The sequence below is a fragment of the Siphateles boraxobius genome, unplaced genomic scaffold (assembly GCF_051911475.1).
Source record: "Siphateles boraxobius isolate OS27281-9 unplaced genomic scaffold, OSU_SipBor_1 77, whole genome shotgun sequence".
Lineage (NCBI taxonomy): Eukaryota > Metazoa > Chordata > Actinopteri > Cypriniformes > Leuciscidae > Siphateles > Siphateles boraxobius.
In genome coordinates, this window is record NW_027509205.1 from 404,269 (window position 1) to 430,425 (window position 26,157).

General features: G+C 38.8%; 1 protein-coding gene and 1 non-coding gene across 2 annotated transcripts; one reads left to right on the top strand and one right to left on the bottom strand.

Annotated features, from left to right (window-relative positions):
* The first annotated feature begins 14,272 nt into the window (after positions 1–14,272).
* On the top strand, positions 14,273–15,506 carry LOC143726088 (uncharacterized). Its single transcript, XM_077219076.1, has 4 exons — positions 14,273–14,400; positions 14,777–14,854; positions 14,953–15,062; positions 15,234–15,506. Exons 2-4 carry the CDS (start codon positions 14,782–14,784, stop codon positions 15,450–15,452), a joined length of 402 nt encoding a protein of 133 aa, XP_077075191.1. The 5' UTR covers positions 14,273–14,400; positions 14,777–14,781; the 3' UTR covers positions 15,453–15,506.
* Positions 15,507–19,769: 4,263 nt separating this feature from the next.
* On the bottom strand, positions 19,770–19,888 carry LOC143726218 (5S ribosomal RNA). The gene has a single exon (XR_013198471.1). It is a non-coding gene; the product is annotated as a 5S ribosomal RNA (ribosomal RNA).
* Between the last annotated feature and the right edge of the window lie 6,269 nt (positions 19,889–26,157).

Here is a 26,157-nt window from a genome sequence, read left to right on the forward strand (position 1 = left end):
GATATTTTTTTCTGATTTTCTGGGTTTTCTGATACATAAGTCCTAAAATCATTCAACAATTAATAGCGTGTCCCTGGCCCATTCCGTTCCCTCATGGAAAGAAGTCCATAATTGTCTAAAACCTCATCACATTGACCATGCTTTGCTCTCGAACTATGTGTCTGCCCACACAGTTTCTGAACATACAACATATACATGTTTGGTTAGTTGTGAGGGGTCTCAAAGTGAAAAATGTGCATCCAATCATGTTTGTTTTACTTTATGATGATATGTGTAAGTGAGATTTGCTTTTAATAATTAAAATTGTCTTTACATGGTAAGTCCAACAAGTCATGAAACACACCCTCTGTGGAAGATAAGATATAGGCCTACTTTATTCTCTAATTCAAAAAAGGTTACAGAAATTTGTCTTTGACAGGGATCCACTCACATTTAGAAAACATGTGGCATAATTAAATACATGGGGGTGTTGAGGTAGCAGCTGACTGAGCAGTGTTCAGGATGGCTATTGCAGAGGGGATTAATTATTTTAGACATTTTTGCGGTCCATGTATGTCATATCGTCGACCTGACGGTAGTAGGAAGGAATGAAGGGGGGGTGAGGGGTCCTCTGTGATTAGGTTGACTTTCCTAATCACTGTACATTTCTGATAGAGGTAGTTTGGAGGAGTCAATTATTATATCAATCTGATTTACTATGCGGGAGAATCTTGTTTTGTGTTTGATGAGTTGGTTGTATAAGGGGGAAATATTGAAGGTGATAACTGATGAGGGAGTGGTAAACCAAAGCTTGTCCTTTCTGACCAGAAAACTTCTGAGTTTCCTGAGCAGGTGAAGTCATTGCGCCATGTATTTGTACGTTGCGTCTGTGTGTGATAAGGACAGGGACCTGCACCTGTTTCACTGGCTGACCTTTGATACTGGGTGGATGGAACAGGGGTGATGTCTTGTCTCTGCATCCACAGCATACCTCTTTGTAATGTTGAGCCCCAAGGAGAGCTTAACAAATGTCCAGATCAAAATGGCCATAGGTGCCATATCACATCTTTGCATTAGCCTATATTACTATAACCACGAGAACCAACCTGGGAGGCTGCTTGACACGCATAAATACACACACACACACACACACACACACACACACACACACACACACACACACACACACACACACACACACACACACACACACACACACACACACACACACACACTCTCACTCAGTTCACTCTAAATTATCAACTCCAGGACTCAGTCTATTTGTGTCTTTTTGTGTCAGACTTGTGTTTTTTGTGCTACCTCAGGAGGAGGTGTAGATTGGGAGTGAGGAGGGCAATAATTTTTTGAGCACACTTTTATTAGCCTGATGTTGTCATACTCAAAATTGCACAGTTGCATTTTTAGCTCTGAAACAAACCATTTAGTATTTTTTCTGTTCTGAACCGCCCTGGTTCATGCATAGTTGCTCCTCAACGAAGCAATGCAGACAAAAACTTCCCGACCTCAAATGTTGTGGGTGAGCCTAAGTTTGGCTGGCTCCCAGGCTACTCTTTTATTGGATTTGATTGAAATTCTTGCATCTTTTTAAATTCATTGCAGTCATCTGATCTTCTTTGGGAGGCCAGTGAGCACAGTATCCTAGGCCTAGTCAAGCTTGGAGAATAAGAACATCTTATTATAAGCCTATAACTCATCTTATGTGTCTCGATCAGATATCACCTTTACACAATGGCTGAGACAGCCTAATTTGTGATGCAATAGTGTCATAAAAGAGGGGTAAACATGAACTCTTTTGTCAGCAGTGGAGATTTCTTTAAGATTGCAAGGAAAACTCGGCGTCCCCTTTAATGTAAAAAATAAATAAATGGTCAAATATGTAGCCGTCTATTGTGTTAACATTGTATTGACTAAAAATGCGTTAGAAAACGTTATTCTCAAAGACAAGTTAATTCAGAATCAGCAAAATTCAGCAGGTCGCGACGCGATTTCCTTCTCATACATTTCCCGCAGCTACAGTGTGCATCCCCAGTACCGCTGCTAGACATTTTGGTGCCCTAAGCATAATTCCTTTATGGTGCCCCCCGCCCCCGGGAAAAAAAATAAACGTTTATTTTTGCCGGTTTAACTTTAACTTTTTAACGCGCAATCCAACGGAACACTGAGGCGGCGGCGGCACCATCGTTACTTTCTAGAGCAATTAAATACTCTTGTTCCGCCTGTATTGTTATATACATCCCTAAAAAAGGCCTAATAATATTTCTATAATGAAATAATATCGGCACTATAATTATTATGACTATGATATGATGATTGATTTTTCATTAGGCTATTTTTGGTGCCCCCCTCAGCACTTGGTGCCCTACGCACAGCGCGTGATGCGCGTGGTGGGAGCGGCGGCGCTGTGCATCCCTGTTGAAGCCCAGCTTCCATTGACTTCAATGGGGCTGCTTTGTGCAGTTTTTTTTTTCCAGCGCTTCGAAACTAGACGGTCATCATTAGATAAACGCTGTGATTACCGTATGTTCCTCCCACGCCACGGACATGTACCGGTGGGGGTGAATGAGGAGTAGGCTGGTTGGAGGGTCTATGCTGCATCTCCTTTTGATTGACAGCGATTTCATTCCATAAAAAGTCGCTGATGCTGAAGCTCTGTCCCATCGAGGATTTTTCAAGATATAGTCGAAAAACAAACTGCTGCTACCTATTTCTTGGTATTTGCTTGTCGAAATTGTTACTTATACTTAATTAAAACAATACTTGTTACTTATACTTAATTAAAACAATAATTATTAAACTAATCAATTATTATTAGTAGTAGTAGTAATATACTTTATTATATAATTATTTATACCTTTATTATTATTACATTTATACAATTTAACTCTGCTGGTCATTGAGAGGACACTGGTCAAGTCACTGGAAAAGACGCCTAGTTTGTAAGACAGGGTCACAGACCATTTTCATGGAAAGGAATGTTGAGCAGAATTTACATATAAATGGACAATTTTTATGATGTAGGCCGAAAATGATCTTCCACTCTTTGAAAGACCAGCAACTGCCACTGGTGTGCCACCACCTCTCCCCAGCACACAAATCAGCTTAAACAGCATCATGCTAGGATAGGTGCAAGGTTCAAAATTGTGATGTCATTTCAGTATTAGCATGTTTTTTACTTAGAAATTAAGATTGCAAAAGAAAAATACTCAGCATAACATTTTGTTGATTTTATTTTATTAGAGAGAAATAGAAATAGAAATAGAAAGAATGAGTGAGTGAGTGAGTCAGGCAGCTTCCCAGGTTGGAGGCCAGGATTTCCCGCTAGGAAAAAAAGGGTAAGGGATGATTAGTAAAAAAGTCAATAATGAATAATCACTTGATAATCAAAGCTGTAATGTTTACATTGTAACCTTTTTTCCAGTTTGATTTGTAATTGTAGTGGAGGGACATTTAGATTAACCAATGTCATAATAATACCAATTAAAAACACTATGATGAATTTGTATATGAAATGGCACCAATGATGACAAAATTTGGTGTATTTTGAAAAAAAGAAAATGGTGTTTAGTTAGCAAGGTGACAGCTGGTCAAGCATAATTCGAAAAAAAGTATACACAATCTAACGACTAATCAAAGATCTGAATAATCCACAGTATGGAAATATAAAAACTAGCACCTGACACTCTGAATTTACAAAATGTTACAGCATCAACATTTCAAATAACCATATTTACTACTTCAGAATACATTTCTGCATCAACAATAGTTAATAACTTACAATCACTCCAGACAACACTCTTCACCAATTTCCAAACGCATACTGTGCACATCCAATAAGGAAGCACGTATAAAGTTGTGTTACAATATATAGACTGAGGTGTGCTCTACAGTATCTCACAGAAGTGAGTACACCCCGCACAGTTTAGTAAATATTTTAATTTCTCTTGTCATGGGACAACCCTGAATAAATGACACTTTGCTACAATGTAAAGTAGTCAGTGTACAACTTGTATAACAGTGTAAATTTACTGTCCCCTCAAAATAACAACACAAAGCCATTAAAGTCTGAACGGCTGGCAACAAAAGTGAGTATACCCCGAAGTGTCCAAAGTAAAGCTAAATTAAAAAATGTTAAAAAAATGTGAGGGGTGCACTCACTTCTGTGCGATACTTTATGTGTGTACATGTAGCCTATAGTATGTAATTGTTGTAAGTTATGTTTATGTCTGCTGAAAAAACGTAATTTTGTGGATAATTGGATCTGGTGTGGAAGACAACCAACACACCACAGTTTGCAGGGGAGCCAATCAATCAGCTTCTCCATCTTCCCCTGGGAAGGCAAACAAAGACATATAAAATCGGTGCCTTGCTTAAGATAAACATTGCTCTCAACTTTACATTTCATTTAGTTACACTTAAAGGTAGTATTAGCCATTCAGAGCGTTTTGTAAACATATAACACTTTTTGTAATGTTCAGCTAATCTCCTCATTTTCCACTCACTTCCCATTCCCATTATGAGCTGTAAAACATTCCAGTCATTTTACGCAGCTCAGTCACCATAAATTAGAGCATAACAGGGGCATAACAATACCGCACGGATTACCCTCAGAAGGCCTTCGTTTATCACCCTGGAGCCGGATGGATTACTTTTGTGAAGGATTTATGCACATTTTTGGGACTTGAAGGAGCTGGACCCCATGTCTTCACATTATATCCACTGAAGGGTCTAAGACTTTTTCTAAAATTACTGAAAATGTGTTCGTCTGAAACAAGATTGACATATGCATCTCGAACGGCTTGAGGGTGAGTAATGCATGGTTTATATATCATTTTTGGCCGAACTATCCCTTTAAGGCGGAAGAGAAGGTTATGTGCGGTCCACTCTGCTGCTTCTCTTGAGCTGCGCCAGAGCGATCTCACGCCACAGCGGCAAAACGGTAATTGTGTTTTTGAATTTCGTAAGAAAATGAACCTAATTTAAAATCAGAGACTTTGTTTCATATCAATAATAACAAAGCACAACGATTATTGCAATTTATTGTATGGGATGCGCAAAACAATGCCTTGTCACCATGCCCTGAAGAAGGCTCCATGCCGCTATGCGTGGGCTTTTTAAATTTGTCCGTTTAGGACATGTCATTTTTTCAATAAAGAAATTTTAATTAAGGAGTGCCTCGGGGTCATCAGAGATTTCTTTCTCTACTGTCTCCTAGATGCGCAAAACAATGTTCCATTCATTCATCAACTGAAAACAGGATGACAAATCGATTCTTGGGATTTTAGAAACAATATTTTTCTTAAAAATGAGAATCGATTAAAATTGATAAATCAATAATTTTTACCCAGGCGTAAATAACATACTACAATAATGATAATAATATGCTGGTAAAGAACACTGTCATAAAAATATGAAAGATAACGATAAAGCTATACTAAGCACACCTTGTTGAGGTGGTGGATCTTGAATGGTCTCCAAATTTAAAACGACAATGGTCTCCTCTTCTGGATCACGTTGCAGATTTCCGGTTGCTGAAGGGTCCGTCGGCACGGTCTTTCCTGAAAGAATACAAGGAACACAAAGAATATACTTAGTTTTTAAAAAATTTCTGAATTTGGATTGTTTAAAGATGTTATAATGTATAGAAAATGTGGAATCACCTTGAACTATCATGCTGTAGATAGTGTTCATGTTGTTTAGGCATATCTTTTCCCCTGAACTTAATTTGAGCCCCTCCGGCAGCAGCGTCTTGACTTTTTTGTTTGGGTACTCAAGAAAAAGCATGGGCCTCCAGCCCACTGCATTCTGCTTCTCAATCTGAAAGAAAAAACATACTCTAAAAACAATAATAAGGGCTTTATGTCTACGTTAAACTGTGCTAGTGTTATGTGTAACAGACACCAGCTCCACAACAGTATGTTTCAGATGCAACTCAGATGCACACTTTTTAACTTATGGAAGAGCTGATGTATACATACAGTAAGCTGATATACATATATAACAGATGATACATTGGGGATGTGGGGAAGGTGTGAGTATATGTGGGTGGGTTTGGTGTGCCTGTCTACATCATGTGCATGATGCATGCATGAACATCTAAGTACAGTAGCATAGTAGGGGTATTACTCTTATCTGGCTTAGACTGTTCTACAGATAATTGCATGATTGAATTGAAACTATAAGCCTCCAAGAGCATCTTCATGTAAAGATCCCTACTACGAGAAGGTTAAAAGTTTTTGGTCTACCACACATCGCATTAACTTACACACAACTCACATCATATTCTGTGCAATGAGAGAATCTCACTCAGTAATGTGGTCGGATGGTAGCAGCATGTCTTGGTTGAGGGCCCAGTCAGTGCTTCCCTACAGCTGAATACACGTGGTCAAACTGGAGCCGCTCCCACCACACCAAACTGATTGACACAGCCCTCAACAATAGAGGGAATGCGCGTGACGTCACCGTCGGCCGGAGTGCTTGCAGTTACTATGGTTACTAAACAGTGAGTGGCAAAAAGACTGAGCGGCTGTATATGTTTTCAGCACGAATGCCGCGAAAAACAAACACAACACATATAAAGTGGGAAAGAGCTTTGCGATTGACTGTACAATAGATTTGACAAAACATCGGAGGTATATTTTTACAGACTGCTATAGAAAGAGGAGCAAATGGATCGCTGCAATTCACAGAAACAACTGGACTCCAGTCAGCGAAAGGTGGATTTGCTGTTTTCATTTTGTGTCAATATGCTGAATTTAGGAGTAAAACCATACCCATATATTTTGTACGGTTATATACATTAACAACTCATCAATTATATATTTATCATTGCATATTCTGCATTATTGGATTTTTTTTTTAATAAACACTGACCAAAAAAACTTATAAAGTTTAGGGCTGGACGATATGATATATATATAGGCTATATATAACACTGATATAAGTGATCACCCGGATACCTACCTATATTATATTTATATAAAGCGTTCACAGGCTTGCTTTGTGTTTAGGTCTATATTGCTTTTATTTCCCCGCTGTGAAATCAGGCAAAAATAAATGTCAGGCAACACGATTTCTGGCTGCATGTCAATATCCATGGATCACTCGATCTTTAGTGAGGAACACTTGAGTCCAACATTTAGTTTAAATTGATAAAATTGTTAGATTTATTCGCATTTCCGCAGTTTCCCCTATTAAATCCAGTCACGCAGCAGATCTTTTGCCACTCGGTCAGGCTGAGGGGGTTGTTCCGGCGGGAAAGTGACGTCAATGCATTCCCTCTATACCTGGCGCATTATCACGGTATGCATAAAGACAACGCCAGGCCCGTGCCTCTACAACTAGCTGGCATTGCTCCCTCCCATCCCCGCTCCCCACATGCCACATAAGATGCAGCCCAAGACAGCACAGGAGAGCACACGAGATTGACACCTGGCATACCCTTCATGGACAGACAGCACCTCCACCACGATTGAAATCCAGATCCAGTTTCCTGCAGACAGTCCCACCTCCAGACAACCAAAGAAACAGCATGGACAACATCTGGAAAGATAATGGAACCAGCTACATACACAAGCCCAGGACTGGATGGAGAGAGGAATCACTCCTACTGAATGTCCCACCAGGGTGGCTAACCTGGAAGACCCTCAACAGACTACGAGTGGAACAGGAGAGGTGCAAAGCACTTATGAAAGCACGGGACCACCAGACAGAAGACACATGCAGCTGTGAAGCTGTACAGACAATGACCCACCCCCAGCACCAAGCTGAAATGACCCCATCAGCTGTGACCAGATAGTGACAGAATGACATCTAAGGTTGCAACAGACTCGAAGAAGAAGAAGAACACGCAAGTGAACGCTATGTACTTACATAATTGGGCATGAACCACTCAGTAGGGAAGAGTAAACTGTGGATGATATGGAGAGCTCTGACGTGTGTTACAGAACTGCGGGCTATCACCTACTGTAGGTGAACCTGGCGGTTTCTTGCCTGTTTCTTTACACTTTTCCAATTATAATAGTTTAAAGTTAAGATGCTGAAACTGATCAATCAATCGCCTTTATTAAAAGTTTCATACAATGTGCAACTGAAAATATGTGCTAACCTGACGTGCTAATCAACTCATGGTCTATGTGAGTACATCTATAGCATAAGTACAATAGAAAAATAGTCGGTTATAATGTAACATACCACCTGTGTCACCACCTGGACCAAGGTAATTTTGAAGACACATTAGTACCAGGGTTCTAAATTAATACCCGCCAACCCGCCAAATGCGGGTTAAAATTCATTTTGGCGGGTGTTAATAAAAACTTACTAGCCAATTTGGCCGGTGATGCATAAGGCTCTGTTCTCGGTCATTTATCCCCCTGGCAGTACTTCCTACATTTCCCATGAACACTGTGCCGTAATGCTACGTGATGACGTTTCATACGCCCATTGGCTGCGCGTAGAACCAGCGCGAGAAATGATCATGGAAATTGGAAACGAACGGAGCGTACGCGTCCTTCCACCAGAAAACACAAGGGAGATGAAGAACGAGCCAGAGCAGGGAGCATAGACTGAAAGAGGAAGAAGCTAGTAAAGTAAAGTAAAAAGTTAAGATTAAACTAAATGCGGCGGTGGTTGGGACAGACGGCCTGGGTTTAAATTTAAATGTCGTTTAACGAGAGATACGTAATTTTTTTTAAGTTTAAGGTTTTTATCATTATTTCTGAACAAGCTTATACATTAGGCAATATACACAACAAGCTTACTATATATCTTAAGGTTTTCTTTTAGTTGAAAACATTAAACAACAAAAAATATTAACAACAAAAGCATTTAAGCTCAAGCAGCGCAAACGAGGGAAAAACGCAAAAGAAAAAAAGAAGAGCAGACTGCGCAATATAAACGATAATCATATGCTGATAATCATATGCTGACTCGAGTATAGCTACGTTCTGTAAGATAACTATCTTACAGAACGTAGCTATACTCGAGTCAGCATATGATTATCGTGTTTATATTGTTTCAAGTTCATGTTGAGAAAAACAATAATATCCACATGCTCGAGTGAGAAAACGCGCTGCTGACACAGACGTTGCAGAGACACGTGTGTGTGTGCAAAGTGAAGTAACAGCATGCGTTTTTCTGTTCTTAAACCTGTCTCCCTCGACGTATGTCTCAAAATCATTTTGCCACCAGAAGATATCGGTACAGCTGCTGATCTGCAGTCGTTAATGCAGTGATGGACAGCTGCTTCCTCAGTCGACTGCTGTTTCTTTGGATTTCATGTGATTTCCCATTGTGGTGGTGATATTATGATAACTCAGTTTAATTAATAATTGATTAAACGTAATTCTATTTTGTAATAGGCTATCATTTTCATCAAGGTAATTCCAAACTTCGCGAGGCAGACAACGACATTATGCGATCAAATACAATCCACTTGTTAAACGCTCCACCCAGTACATTTAATTATAACTGCGAAAAAAAAATTGAATAGTATTTTATTTTTTTAATAATAATTACAGATCGAAAATTCGAATATTCGTGCACATCCCTAATAGATAGATAGATAGATCCCAAACTTGAAATGAAATGTTTGCACTTTCTGTGTTGTATTGTACTTTATATGTGTTTTTCATGCCAACAATGTTAATAAAATGATCAAATGCATTCAGTGGCACTCATAATTTCTCTTATTTTCACCGGAAAAAATTTGGCTAGTGGAAATTCTAAATGGCTGGTAACTTTAAAAAGTTACCAGCCATGTTGGCTGGTGATCAAAAAAGTTAATTTAGAACCCTGATTAGTACTATGGTAATGTAGCACAAGTTACTTACCAAAATCACGGCATCATCCATTAAATGAGATGTTATTTGATTTTTCTTTTTCTTGGACACCCAAGACTCCTTCTCCATCTGGAATTTTTCCATTTTTTTTTTCAGCCTTAGATGTTGCGGCTGTGCTGCCTTGCACATGGGGCAGACCTTGCATCCATTAAATATTTGTTCTTGGCATGCAGGGCACGACTTCTTCAACCCTCCACCAGGCATGCTTTTGTTATTCTGTAAACCATACAAAAGAAAAGGATGATTAGAATAACCATTGTATAAAAATATAAATTCCTTAACTGCAAGAGTTGTGAAGGTTTCCATAAAACACTTTCAGTCTTTCCACTACAATTATCTTACAATTATCATGTAATAGACAAAATTACAGCTATGTCGCGACTGATTTTTGTGTGACCAATCCAGGGTATCTAGCATAAAACTATGTGACCTGCTGTTCCTACAGCAAAAATGCAAATCATACATCATTATAATGAAACAAAATACAAGACTATCTTTAAATAACCTAAACTTGTGCTGTGTAGAAAATAAAAATCTTGGGATACTTACTGTATGAAATATGAGTTGAGTTATGGTATGAGTAAGTATGAGTGAGTGAATGTGTGTGAGAGTGTGTGTGTGTGTGTGTGTGTGTGTGTGTGTGTGTGTGTGTGTGTGTGTGTGTGTGTGTGTGTGTGTGTGTGTGTGTGTGTGTGTGTGTGTGAGAGAGAGAGAGAGAGAGAGAGAGAGAGAGAGAGAGAGAGAAACAAGAAAGAGACAAAAATAGATAAATATGAAAAATGTGAAAGAATGGCTCTTAAAAGTGCCTTTTTTGGTAAAGCTGTCTTGTATCTGTAACAGACAGAAAATATTATTAGAATAACCATTAGAACAAACATTTCTACATGCATATTTCATACATGAAATTCACATTTCATTTCTACATGAAATTCATTCACGACATGAATCTAATTTTCTTGTGAACCGACAAATTGCTTCATAAACAGTCTTGTTCTGTAGTACACCAGAATGAGTGAAGCACAAGGGTGAACTTCCCAAAGAAGGAAGGGCAGTAAAACTGATTGGCAATACTGTGGTTGAGAATGCCATCTGTCCACATCAACATGCCTAAGTCTTTGATGCAATCAACCTGTTTCTGGGCTGTGTTTTTTTTTTTTACCCTTTTGTGTTTTTTTTTCTTCTTTAACTAATCTTTTACATGTTCTATTGCTTAAGTCAAAATCGAAATATTGTGAGCCCCTTGGAATTATTTGGTTTTCTGTTTGTGTTGCTCTTGAAATGATATTAACTAAATCACTAGCAGCCTATTGGCAAATAAAATTATGCTGACACAAAAGGTCTGTCTGTGAGTATGTGGGTGTCCCTCGCATATAACTGACCACTCATCGCATTGACCCAAGATTTTAGCTGTGGCTTGCAGGGCACGGGGATGTCCTCGATTTTACAAGCTACCAGTACCAGTACTAGGCCTACAGTAACACATAGAGGAACGCGGTGCAATGCATTTCAACACATAGCCTATATTTAAAAATATATATAGGCCTGTATACATAAGATATTCTACATGACTACAGCTAGCAAGAAACGTTGCGTACACTGGGTACCTAGTTAATGCAACTTGAACTTCTCCTAGCAACTATGGAGAAATTAACAGCGAAGCAATTAACAGGATTACAGGCCCTGTGCAACCGACACTGGTGTAAAAAAATAAATAAATAAAAAATAAAAGATAGGTAGGCTTTTGATAGCAATTAACTTAACTTTAACTTTTAACTTTAGGGTGCTTCGAAGGAATCAACAATTCACATAACACAAGCTGGAAATAGTGTTACTTACCGATCTGATGACTGTGAACGTCGACCGCAATAATAGGAAAAAGGGCGCAATTCTGGGATGTAGCCTGCATGAGGAAGTAGACCTATGACGCGTCGCAGCAATGACATAATTTTCTCGATATTAATTAATAAAAATAATACAAAGAATCCTAATAAGCCTACATTTTATGTTAAAATGAGTAGCCTATGCCTAGAAATACTATCAGATTAACAATATTTAATATTGTTACGTACAACAAAACTTTAATCCATGGTTTTGGATATTTTAATTCCAAACTTAATAGCAATGGAACACATTGACATTGTTACACAGTCGACCTGAAGTTTTCACATTTCTAAATGAGCAAACAACAAAAGCAACGCAGAACGAGACCAAGTTGGCCGTGGGTCCACCACAGATCCATTCCAGCTCCGTGGTAATGATAAGGCATTTAATTCCCTGCAATGTGGAGAACGTGATCAAATTGAATTTTACAATGACAGGGCAAATGTCTAGTTAATTAGGCTGCATTACCATTGTAGGATAACAGAGTTGACCTGTTGAATTAATTTATATGAGCAAGTTCATTAAAACATTCAGTGAGTGATGGAACTTTGGTTAGGCTAACAGAATCAAACTGAATTTTTATAATGGCATGACAACATAGGCCGCCAGGTTAACATGGCATATGGTGTATAAATCTAAGTGAAAAGGCTATTTCAAATGCTGCATTTCTATTTGAGAAAGCACGTCCGTTGGGTGAGATCTGTTCTCTTAAACGGGTATCCGTGTGTGGACCACGGAAGATGAGTGTCATTGACTTGCGTTGGAGTTATCCGTGGTCTCAGCACAGACTCACTCCGTGCCCCTATCACAGATTTTAGTTCTGACCGTAGCGAGCAGTAGCCTAGGTGTAAAACGCCATCAACCTGGATTTTATGAGGACGATACAAAACGTCAAGTTAATTACATGCCATTGCAATAGAGTCGACATAAAGCTTAAGTTTCTAAACAAGCCAGCCACATTACAACGTCCATGAGGTCAGGTTGTTGAGGTCTGTGGTACCATCACGGGACATCGGTTAGGCTAACTGAAACAAACGGAATTTGTATGATGGCAGGACAGTGCAACAATATGTCATTATGGTTTTTGATGTTGTAAAAGAAACTAACACTTCAAATGTTGCATTTCCAAATGAGAAAGCACGTCCGTTGGGTGAGATCGGTACTCCGTCACTCAAACGGGTATCCGTGTGTGGACCACGGACGATGAGTGTCATTGACTTGCGTTGGAGTTATTCGTGGTCTCAGCACAGACTCGCTCCGTGCCCCTATCACAGATTTTAGTTCTGACCGTAGCCAAGCGAACAATAGGTGTAAAACGCCATCAAACTGGATTTTATGATGACAGGACGAGACAAAATGTCAAGTTAATTACATGCCATTGCAACAGAGTCGACATAAAGCTTGAGTTTCTAAACAAGCCAGCCACATTACAACGTCCATGAGGTCAGGTTGTTGAGGTCCGTGGTGCCATCACGGGACTTCGGTTAGGCTAACTGAAACAAACGGAATTTGTATGATGGCAGGACAGTGCAACAATATGTCATTATGGTTTTTGATGTTGGAAAAGAAACTAACACTTCAAATGTTGCATTTCCAAATGAGAAAGCACGTCCGTTGGGTGAGATCGGTACTCCGTCATTCAAACGGGTATCCGTGTGTGGACCACGGAAGATGAGTGTCATTGACTTGCGTTGGAGTTATATCCGTGGCCGCATCACGGAATTCGCGGCGATTCCGTGTTGTTTCGACGGATTTTGAGTTAAGGGCACGTGGATATTTCACGGAATCCTGTGAGACCAGGTTGCAAAAGGCCTATGTCCTCATGCTGTGTTGGTGCAAAAAATATCATTTTTAATTTAATTTTTTTTAAATTTTAAATCAAAATTTGTATTTTACAACATTACACAGAGCAATGTGTAACGTTTTACCAGATTTAGTGCTACACTTATTGTCTCTTATTTGTTCCCCACTAAATAATGTATTTTTTCACGAAATGTTCAGATTCTATACAATTATTGTGCATTTTCTAGACTAAATTTTACTGCTGAGTTATCCACTAATCTAGTTTATAATAGAATTTTCGTCATAGGTTATGATCATATTTTTTTTGGATTTGTTGTTTTTGTATTTGTCTTTTCCAGGTGTTTGTAGAAGGTGACAAGGGCAGCGGTAAACCAGGTAAGCGCACTGCAAGTATAATGTAAATAACCAGGTCTGTGATGTCCTTATACTGTACAGTTACAGTAGTTTTAAGCTGCATCTTGGACAGGGCCAAACTGACGAACACAAGGACGTGAAGGTAGCAGTTCCTGCTGACGCCTCCATGCAGAGGGAAGGAGGGACGTGTGTGGCTGATATGCTGTCAAGAGTCGACAGACAGAGTCTGAGGTGAGGAAAGCAGACAGCCCAAGCTCCCACAGAGAGGAAAGGAGTGATGTAGCCTCTTCTGAAGACCAGAGCAGCCGGTTACAATGTGAGGAAATCCAGTCCCGCCCCACTCATGGGTTCTCTCTGACTCAAAGCCACGGTCCCATGCAGAATAAACCCGCCCAACCATTTCCACTTCACCCCTTCACCAGGATCCTGGATGCAGGCTCCCACAGAGAACAAGGAAAACAGGCTGAACATGAGCAGGAAAACAGGACGAAGTGGTGTCAGCTGGGCTTGTGGATACAGAGGCCCTGTGAGTCTCCAGAGGACAGCCATGTCACAGCACAGATCGAAGCGCCTCCGTGGAGAGACAGGTGATGTGTGTGTTTTTATATATATATATAATTTTTTTACATTTTATTTTTTTTATATACAATAGGACAGACATGCTTTACGGACACACGCAACCAGTTAAGGTCACACACGCACACACACACACACACACACACACACACACACACACACACTCACACACACACACACACATACACACACACACACCTGCACGACGTATGTTTTGGCTGTACATGGCTGTTTCTGAGTTCTTCCAGAAGAAAGCGCCTAAAGCCGTGTGCTGCCCAGCGGCCCAGATTCGGAGATGTGCGAGACATTATTGTGTCTGGCACAAGTGAGGATGAAGGCGAGCAGCTTGGGGAGGAAACTGAAGATGAACACACGGACGTCTCCCAGTACGGAAGCGCAACCAGGTATGGCACCTTAATCTTTAAGATTGAAGTAAAGTGCACCTTAAATTATACTTTGACTTCTTTCATGTTTTTAAGACATTTAAAAATATTTGCTTAAGAGCTGTGTTCCCCCTCAACCGTGCATTATCTGGCAAAAGTGAGGATGAAGATGAGCAGCTTTGGTTCCAGGCGACTGGAGGGTGTCCACAGAAATAACATTTATAATGTGGTGAGATTCCTTGATTCAAAACAGTGACTGATTCACTTAATCATTTTAATTATAGTTTAATATAAAAAATGTTGTTGCAAATTAAAAACAGGAACCAGGAAGATGGCTTCGACTTGGACTTGATGTACATTTACCCCGTTGTTATTTTTTTGTTTGTTTTTTACGGCTTAGGGCAAAAACCTCTACAGGAAACGAGTGTATGCAGCCATCGTCACACCCAACAGCAAGCAGGAGTTCTCTGACTGTGACATCGGATCCCTCAACAGCTCGAAACATGCGGATGGACTGTGGAGCTCTCTGACTGAAGAAGAGCAGACTAAGCAGGTTTTGGAGCTCTCCGAGGAGCTGAGCAGAGGGGCGCTGTGTCACATTGTGACAGTTTTGAGCTAATGAAGCAGATGATGGGGAAATGGATATCGGCGTGGAATAAATATTTAATATTGAAAGTGCAAAGATTTTTTAATTGTCTTTTAAACGAGCACACGGACGTCTCCCAGGGTGTAGACATAGACTGCAGCAGTTAAACAGACCGCCACGTCTTCAGTGCTATTACACATTACACTTCCTCTTTCTTTTTCAGTGCTATTACTCATTACACTTCTTCTTTGTTTTTCAGTGCTATTACACATTACACTTCTTCTTTGTTTTTCATAGTCTCTGCGAGTTCATCAGTTTTGTTCTTACGCACTGTATATAAATCTATTGTCTGTATTATAACATAATGTATATATACTTTGCTTTATTAAAAAATAAAGTTGGCCTCCAAAGAGGGGGGGGGGGGCAATAAAAATAAAAAAGTGTTGTTCTTGTTGACATTATTTTATTTATTGTTCATTGTGTTTTGTTGTGTAAAAATAATAAAATGTCCCTTAATCCATTGTTTAATTGCATTCTTTTCATTAATTTATTCCAAAAAAGATATAAAACAGTGACTCAACCCTCGACGTCATGCGAGACTGCCTGGCCAATCAGGCTGATCTGGACCAAGCGGCAACCTCCCTGTCTCCCTCTTGAAACCAACACGGAAGTGAATTAAACTGCAATTCATTGACTGGCCGCTTGAGGCTGACTGCAAAAGTGAGCCAAATCTGTATCTCCCCCATGTTAAAATGCCCAACTTTACAGCCGAAAAAAATATGTTTACAGCCTGGTGCCTTAAGTTGTTTTGGTCTATACAGCTAATTTTGCCCTTCATGACAACTGTGAGGGGGATGAATTTTTTTTAGAACTCATCCGTTTCAATTATATTAAGCCTTAAAATGCTGCATAATCAAGGGCGTGGCCACTTGAGTGACAGGTGGATTGCCGCTGCTTTTACTAGCCGTTTGTCTGCTCTCTGTTAGCCATCATGTCACCTCAGCTGATTCCAGCTGCTGAACTTGTCATCTCTGCCGTGTCTGTACTTTTTTCGGGATTATTTCATACAGTTTATTACACGCCGCCCTTACCTTCGCCCACGCCGTTGGATTCCGTCGTTGTCGAGTGAACAACCAGCGCTGTTCTTCAGTTGTTTCCCTCTGTGAACATGCACTCATGGATGTCTGACAATATCGTTGCATTTTGGAGTTCAGATTTAAAAAACGTCTAAGATATAGAGGCCACACTCGTTCTGCTGTACCGTTGATCTTACGGAGCAGATAGACTATAGTATGCTTATTTAACTTTTTAGTGTTCAATAAAAAGTACCGTCAGATTAAATCCTGCAGGTGTCAGTGCTTTCTCTTCGTCCCTTAAATGAACGCGGATTTCTAGTGCATTACTTGAACTTCTTAGGTAATATCTATTAGAATTGAAAATGGACTGAATAAAGCCCTCTACGAACTTGACGTGTGATGCCGCGCTGACTGACATGTATGCGCATGAATCACTGTCACACTCACACACACGCTCAGAGCAAATATTGTAAGTTACTGCATGAGAATAATAATGCATCACAATACACATAGTCTCACGGTTAGTTATGTCTTTTAACTATTATAGTATTTCAAAGGGCAAAAACATGAACTTTAACTATTGGCTTTAGGTCTACTTCTTCAAGTCAGCTGTCACTTTAGCGCGAGGCCAGTAGCACATTAGCTCTTAGCCTGAGCAAACTCGATCACGTCGAGCTAGGCGGGCGTAGTTTCAGCATCCAGGCACCTCAACTCCACCCACGTCCCGCCTTTTTGCCAATTTTCGTTTATCCGGGAGTGACGCACTGTGACGCGCTTCCAAGATGGCGACGAGCGACTCCGCCCACTTTAGGCTTCAAAAACGCTCTTCAGAAACCTACGGGTGACGTCATGGACACTACGTCCATATTTTTTTACAGTCTATGATCTGGACACAGAGTGGAATAACTTTCTGGATTACCATGAGGGCAAACAAGTCATACAAGCTTGTTTTAAATATTTCTTTATGTATATTTCTATGTAAAGACTCTGGGGCGGATCTAATCCGTGGGGAATTTGCATATCATAATTAATAATTGGTAATTAATAATTATTCATACATGTTTGGATTAGATCAGTCTTACATGTTAATAAAACTCCCGATAAGGGATGATATGTCATTTTACCTGCATGCATGTCTGTGTATCCTTGCACTTAACCACAAGTTGATTGCAATTAACTACACAGACCACGTCTTACAAAACAGGCTAAATTAATTAGCTCAATTGTCAGACTAATATTTGTGGGAATCCACAATATCATCTTACTTTATAGGATTTCAGGAAAAGCAATTCTGTGGCCACAAGAATTGGGTTTCCTGCCCTATAAACACATACTCTTTAAAGTATCTTTAATTTGTAAGCTTGTTGCTATAAGATCTTTTGACACTTAAGAGACTTGAAAATGAGCAAAAGGCAGTACATCAATCAAATGAATATAATGAATTTAATAAGGCAGAACTACTTATGTATTTACTACGGTTACATGGGATATATGTATTTACAAACATAATAAACAACAAAACACGATAAGGCATCGATGAACGAGAAATGCATAGAGTGTGGACAATGGAAACACGTGTGAGAGGGGAAGAGGGAGAGAGAGACACGCGTGCGTGAGCGGAGTCCTTTAGGAAGCGTCACTGGGTGCTGCTTGGCGCGCGTGTTGAACGGAGTTTCCAAGTCTTTGGGGTAACATTACCAAAGGAAAATAGTTCGGCTATGTTCGTTTCACTTTGTGGAAGTGAACAGAGTCGACTACGGAAAACAAAACTTTGACTAACAAAGAAAAGAAATAAAGATCTCTACGGGGAAATCACGCGGAGTTAACGTCACATCTTTGCATGGCTGGTGAAGAAGCGTGTGTGCGTCTCTCGCCACGTGGTCACGTGCGCGTGTTTCTCCTTCAAAACGAGCGCGCGCTCGTTTAAAGGTCCCTGGTAGATGGATTTGCTGAAGAGATATGTCACGCGGTGTTCTTTTCACTCGTCGATTGGAATTAAACACGGAGACTTATCTAAGACTGAAAAACACAAACTAAACTAGAAACAAATAAAAGAAAGGCGAAGAGCTCGCCCGGAGGCGAGACGTTACATTATGACCCGAGGACAAGCGAAGTAAGAGAGCGATAAACTGGTATTCAGTCCTTTTGAAGACCTGACGTTTCCGCCTTCTTTGGAAGAGGGTCCAATCAGGAGCTGTCCCTTTGGAGGGAGATTTTATGACCCTTAGTGTTATAACCAGGCATTTAAATCTCTAGTTTCATTGGGTGTTTAAGAGAAGAATCTTCACAATTCTTATAATACTAATGTGTCACAAAGTTTAGCAAAATGTAATGTCAATTAACAAACGGGGAATGAAGATTGGAGTTTATCGAGACCAAACTTGCCACAAATGGATTTGGTTAAACATTAGTTGGCCAAGTTTAAAACATTATCGCATTAGAGTTGTCGAGAAACATAGACCAAACCACAAAAAGGCAACTCATGAAATAGGGAACTTAGATACATTGTTCATACAATTCTCAAGTGGATATATAATAGCATATATATATATATGAATACAGGATTCATTTCTCCTCCTTGGTTAGAATTCAGAGAGAGCCACAGTTCTGTGAACATTCCTTTGGGTCGTAAACGCCGTTATCTAAGAACACCAGTGATGTTAGTTTTGGTCTCTTTTCACTCCAAAGATGGAAAACATAGTAAACTATATTTTACTGGATAATACTGTACGGATTCTGATTGATCACACCGAAAGCATTCTGGAGGTGTCCAGAACTATGTGTACAAGTTATGGGAATAGACAGTTATATTTAAAATGCATAATGAAGGTATTTATAATTCACTTTAAGCTACGATAAAATCATAGTCATTCCAATGTGACATGGGCAAATGGACACACATAAAAACACATGGAATATATCTGGTTAAATGTCTTTTAAAGAAGAGAAGTTTCTTTTCGCTTTGGAATCCACTTCCTTTGGGACATTCCTATCAGTCATAAAATGTCTTGTAATCGGACACCACGCTCTGTCCTGAGTGTGGTCTTCACTGGTGGGGGAATGATTGTGTGTGTGTGTGTGTGTGTGTGTGTGTGTGTGTGTGTGTGTGTGTGTGTGTGTGTGTGTGTTTGGGTTAATTTACATTCAGAGATTTTTGGTCTTTAGCCGGATGTATTTAGTTATTCAGATTCACCCACTTAGCCCAGTCCTTACAACTGTTTAAGGCTTTTTGAAGCTCAGGCACTCTTTTTTTTTTTTTTTTTTTTTTTTTTAAAGCTTACAGCACCTGGTATTCCCAGGCGGTCTCCCATCCAAGTACTAACCAGGCCCGACCATGCTTAGCTTCCGAGATCAGACGAGATCGGGCGTGCCCAAGGTGGTATGGCCGTAAGCGAAAACTGCTGCCAAAATTGGGCTATTTAAAAGGTTAGACCATTAGTGAAGAAAACTAAGAAGAACTTTTGAAAAAAACTCAAACTCTTTCATGCTTTCTGAAGAATCTCAGAGACTTTTTAAGGCTTTTTGAAGCTCAGGGACTCTTTTTTATTTTATTTTATTTTTTAAAAAGTTTACAGCACCTGGTATTCCCAGGCGGTCTCCCATCCAAGTACTAACCAGGCCCGACCCTGCTTAGCTTCCGAGATCAGACGAGATCGGGGGTGCCTTTTTTTTTTTTTTTTTTTCTCTTTTTTTTTTTTTAAATCAAAAAAGCTTACAGCACCAGGTATTTCCAGGCGGTCTCCCATCCAAGTACTAACCAGGCCTGACCCTGCTTAGCTTCCGAGATCAGACGAGATCGGGCGTGACTTTTTTTTTATTTTTTATTTTTTTTATTACGTTTAATACATTTACATTCATTTTGTAATAGGAATCGACTTACAAGACATTAAAAGTTGTTATTACAGAAAATATTCATAAAATCCCCATCTCCTCTTTGACACATTCATAACACAGATTTAAAACAATAATTAAAACAAGACCAGTTCGTCCCCTTTTGGCAAGTAAAAGTGCTTTTGTTTAAAAACACTTTTGACATCTTTGGTAAAAATTTTGTAAAATTCCCCCATCTTGTTCTCCAATTTAAAATAATTGTACAACATTTTCACATAATCTTCCACCATCTGTTTAAAAAGCACCCATAGATTTAGAATAAAATCTCGGTTTCTTGCTACATTCCTTCTTTTCCATATTGGTTTTTTCGCCAAGATTAAAAACAAATTCACAAGCTTCCTATTTTCTTTGTTTTCTGTCATTCCCAGCATAAAAAATCTTTTCCATTCAGTCACCTCTTCATTTTCCCTTAATTCTTTAACAATTTCTTTCAGTTCATTAAAAAATGGGTTCAGCTTTTCACAGAATAAAAACAGATGTAAAATCCCTTCATCTTCTTTTTTACAAACTTTACATTGGGCATTTGTTTCTTTCTGCATTACACACAATCTCATTTCTGTATAAATCACATTTTGTCTAATAAAATAATCTAAACATTCTAAATCCACATCCAACCATTTCCATGTTCTATTCTTCCATATGTCTTTTTCTTCAATTCCATTAAAATTCCTTAGCCAGACCTGGTTGGCGACAGGTTTTTTAAAAACTCTGTTTATAAAAAAATCATAAAACATTTTCACAGTGCCCAAATTAAAATCCACCTTCTTGTCTTTACATTTTAAAAACACAGTAATTTTGTTTTCTTTTTCTACTTTCTTGTTAATCTCATCTAGCCATTGCCTTGGGATTGCTTTCTTGACATCTTCATACTGTTTTTTTAAAACCATCACATTAAAATCCTCCTTCCCTTCCTCCATCGCATCCATAATCACTTGGAGTGGTAAAAATCCCTCTTTCAACTCCCATAAAACATCTCTCACTTTTACAATCCCCACTTGTAACCACTTCTTAAAATAGATATCCCGCTCGTGTATCTTTATTTTGTCATTTAAAAACAGAGGCTGATTTAAAATCCCTTCCCGCCCCTCTGGATTAAAATCCACCTCTGTTAAAAAAAGCCTCCAAGCATTTAAAACCTCTTTATAAAACTGTGGAATCCCCTCTATCATCCAAATTTTCAACTTCATCCATAAAATGTTTGACCCAAGGTAAAAATTCCCACATTTATTTAAATAAAAACCCATCAATGTCTTCCATTCAGCTCTATTCTTGTCATCCAAATATTTCCTAACCACTTTTACCCTCATGCTTTTCATCTTTTGTTCCACATCAACTAAACCCATCCCTCCCTCCTCTGGTTTTCCTATCAGCGTATAATACGCTATCCTTGGAGGCTTTTTTTCCCATAAAAATTCTAAAGTACTCTTTTTTTATTCTCTTAAAAACCCAGTTTGGTAATGGCATCACATGTAACTTGTACCACATCTTTGATACCATTAACATGTTTACAGTTAAAATTTTCCCCTTCAGACTTAAAAACCTATTTCGCCAAAAAATCAGTCTTCTTTCCATCCCTCCCAGCATCTCTTCCCACATATTATCAGCAGCTTCTTTCTCATTCTTTGCTAAATTTGTTCCTAAAATTGTCATCTCTTGTACCTCTATGAACTTAACAATCCCCGTTAAAACCTCCGTCCTTCCAAACTTCATATATACTGTTTTTTCTTCGTTTATTTTTGCACCTGAGCCCTCGCAATAGCATTTAATTTTTTCCATCACTTCTTTAACACTTTCTCTATTTTCTACCACAATTGTCGTATCGTCGGCGTATTGGAATATTTTAGTTAATTCTTCTTTTCCTTCAAATTGTATCCCCTTTATTCCTTTTTCTCTGTTTATTAAAAGCCCTGGGGGTTCCGCCACCAAAGAATATAACTGCGCTGAAAGTGGACACCCTTGTCTTATGGATCTTAAAACTTTAAAAGGTTGAGTTAAAAAACCATTACATTTTACTTTTGTTAAAATATCGCTGTATAAAACTGAGATCCATTTTATAAAATTCCCTCCGAAACCAAATTGTTTTAAAACTCCCAATAAAAACCCCTGTTCCACTCTGTCAAAAGCCTTCTCAAAATCCATGCTTATTACGTATGCGCTCTTTCTTTTTTCTTTTATGTATCCCACTATATCTCTTATGCTGCTTGTAATGTCTGCTATGTCCCTCCCCTTAACTCCGTAAGCCTGGTTAGTTTCTATTATGTTTGGCATTATATTTTTTAATCTGTTTGCTAAAACTTTGGCTAAAATTTTAAAATCTGTGTTTAACATTGTAATGGGCCTAAAATTCTTCAGTTCAGTTTTGTCTCCTTTTTTCTTATATATTATTTTCATTAAGCCTAGGCCCATTCTTGGGTGTACTCTTTCTTTTTTGAAAACCTCTTCATAGATTTCTTTTAAAATTGTGCTTACTTTTTCTTTAAAAACCTTGTAAAACTCACTTCCAATACCATCTATTCCTGGGCTTTTCTTCACTCCTAACTGATTTATGGCCTGTATAATTTCTTCTGTTGTTATTTCCCTTTCACAATCCTTTTTATCCCTGTCACTGACTTTTCTTGTTATCTGTTCTAATAAAATATTTCTTTTTTCCTCATCTCCTCCTTCTGATTTAAAAAGTTCTTCATAAAACGTGCTTATTTCCTTTAAAATCCCCTCCGTGCTTAAAACCGCTTGTCCTTCTTTATTTTTAAGTTCTTTAATTATTTCCGCCCTCCCCCTGCTTTTCTCAAGGTTAAAAAAGAATCTGTTACATTTTTCCCCTACCACTATATATTTTGCTTTACTTCTTAACATCGCCCCTTTGTATTTCTTCTATTTTCTTTAACTTTTCCTCTACTTCGATTACTCTTTGCACGTTTACTTCATTTTTATTTAGCTCCAATCTTAACGTTCTTCTTATTTCTTCCTCCTTTGTTTTTTTTCAACTTTTGTAACGATTTACAGTAGTTCATTGTATATTTCTTAATGTCATATTTCATGTTTTCCCACCATTGTCTTTTATCTTCTATGTACATCAAGTCTTTTTTCCTTTCATCTAATACGTTTTCTATCTCTTTTTTAAAATGCTGTTCCTTTAAAACTTCAGTGTTTAAAATCCATACCCCAGGGGCCTCATGTACAAAGACTTTCGTTGAATTCATACTAAAACATTGCGTACGGACAAAGCTGTAAATGTGCGTACGCACAAAAAAAAACAGATGTATGAATCTCTGCGTACGAAGGTTCCCACGCATATTCTCTTTGTACATCCCAATTAACGTAAAATTGAGCGCACATGCACGAGCACAACGCCCCACCCAGTCTCCTCCCTCAATTAAATCATTTAAATATGGTAATTAGTCCAATTTGGAAAAAGAAACCTGCAAGAACATGGCTAAAGCAAGCAAGAAACGAAATTTCACTGAAAATGAATTAGAGTCCTACTATTAGAGGTAGAAACAAGAAAAAATATTTTATTTGGAACTTTGTCCTCTGGAATGAATAACAAAAGAAAGAAAAAAGAGTGGGAGAGTTTGTCTGATGCCGTCAACGCGGTGGGATCTGAGAGTCGCACTGTAAATGAACTGAAGAAGAAATGGTCTGACATAAAGGTGGAAGTTAAGCGGAGAACTGCTGCGCACCGCCACAGTGTGGGCAGAACAGGCGGTGGTACAGGGGCCGATGAACTTTCACCCTTTGATCAGAGAGTTGCCTCTATTGTAGGAGACACGTTAATCTCTGGAATCGTATCCGTTGATGTGGGAGACTCGGCTATACTGCAGGACTGCCAGCAAGGTAACTAATGTGAAATGTGTTGTAGAAATTTTTATATTCTCATTGATTTTAGTTCTTTATCTGTGCTGTGTACGAGAACAGAGGACCCTGTTTTCCTGTTGGTATGTTTATACAGCTTGGAGGTGTGTGTGAGACAATCAGCAGGTGGCTGGGCAAGTGACCTCTGACTTCAGAGGTGAGAATACCCTCTGCTTTTGGGGTAGTCATAAAGTTCCTTTGTTCCTCTTGTTTAGACAAGAGATAGAACAGTATAAGACTGCTGGCAGCCCGCTGCTCAAGGTCTCACTCCGCCTACAGCTGGACTGTATGGATGGACTGGGAACTTCTTGCAAGAATAAATCTTTTAAAACTAATTTGGAATCCTGATGTCTCTTATGCTGTGATGCTATATTGTTAGTTATTGTTTTTGCCGCAACAGATTGGTGTCAGAAGTGGGATTCCTTGAGGTTTTCTTCTGGTCCTGACAGCGGATTTGACGAATTGATCATCTCAAAGCACAGGCTTTGATCTTACCTCGCCAAATTTAGAGAGAAGAGCCAAAACTGCTATCAGGGCTAGGAGGAACCCACTGGAATCAGAAAGAACTCGGTGGCAGTAAAAGCATCTCAGGTAAGAGACAGTAAAATTATTTTATTTTGTGCGGTGTAATTTGATATAATTGTGAGTGAACATGAACCATATTGGCTGAGTTTGTCTCTTTGGTACGAGCAGAGTAAGTTTTGAGGGAGAGATTGATCTGACAGAATCAGACCGGTCTCTACAAAAAAACTAAGCTCCTGTAGGTGGGAACAGAAGTACCATAATTGCTCGTAGGTGAACAGGAAGAGTCACAACTGAAGTACTGGTTTATTCAAAATCTTTGATTGTAACTTAATTAATTCCAGTAAAAGCGCTTGAGTTAATTCTATGTAAAACAGCGTACGGAAGAAACGCGCTTGAACTAATTCTTGTGCACGCTTGATTGATTGGGTGCGCGGAAAGATTGAGTAAACCATAATTACAGAGCATAATTTGCTAAAACCTGGCCGATTTTGGGTGAAAAAGTCGGATCTGTCGAAGACGTTTGACAGATTAGTAAAACGCGCGTCAAAAGGAAAAATCCAAGAGAGAAGATTCAGCCAATATGGAGTCAACGTTAACGGTAAGCTAGCTAATTTTTAAACAAAAGTTTTCGGTCAAATGAAAAAGAATTATGGACATAAATGTATAAAAATGACAGAAAAGTTGATCAAATATCATGATTTTCCTGAAGAAGGGACACTGAGCAAAATAAGATTGAATGTTGTGAAAAGGACAGTTTAAAAAAAAAAAAAAGAAACAGTGAAAAGCAACAGAGTTGTTGCATCTTGTTTTAGTCTAAAGAATGTGAGCAGACAGATTGTTGGCTTGAGGAAGCAGATAGGAGGGAACGAAAACAAATGCAGAAAGAATTAGCGTGTAGGACTGAATTTGAAGAAAGATTTGGTATGAAGAACTGAGGATGTAGAAAGAAATCAGAATGAAAAGAATCTGAATTTCGAAAGATGGTATTTGCATGTAGGGAGCAAGAAGACAGGAACACTACTAGTGTTGGGAGAAAAAGAGATAATAGATGGCTAGAGAAAGTATTGGTAAGGAGAGGATACAGAAGGAACTGGCATGTAGGGAAAGATTGAGAAGAAATATAGTAGAAAACTATATGTGATGAAAATAAAATTTCAGACAGAATTTATGGAAGTCAAATTAACTGTTTAAATGGTATGAAAAGTGAGTTTCATAATAAAATAAGGCATTGAGTATATTAACAGGGATTAATTTGGTATAAAGATAAGGAATGTTTTCATTAAGCAGAATGGGAAAAAAATCTATATTTTAATGATAAAATAATGATTGAAATGATGATGTGAATGTGCTGTATTGTATTAATGTTATGAAAACAAGGGTATTAGAGAATAGAT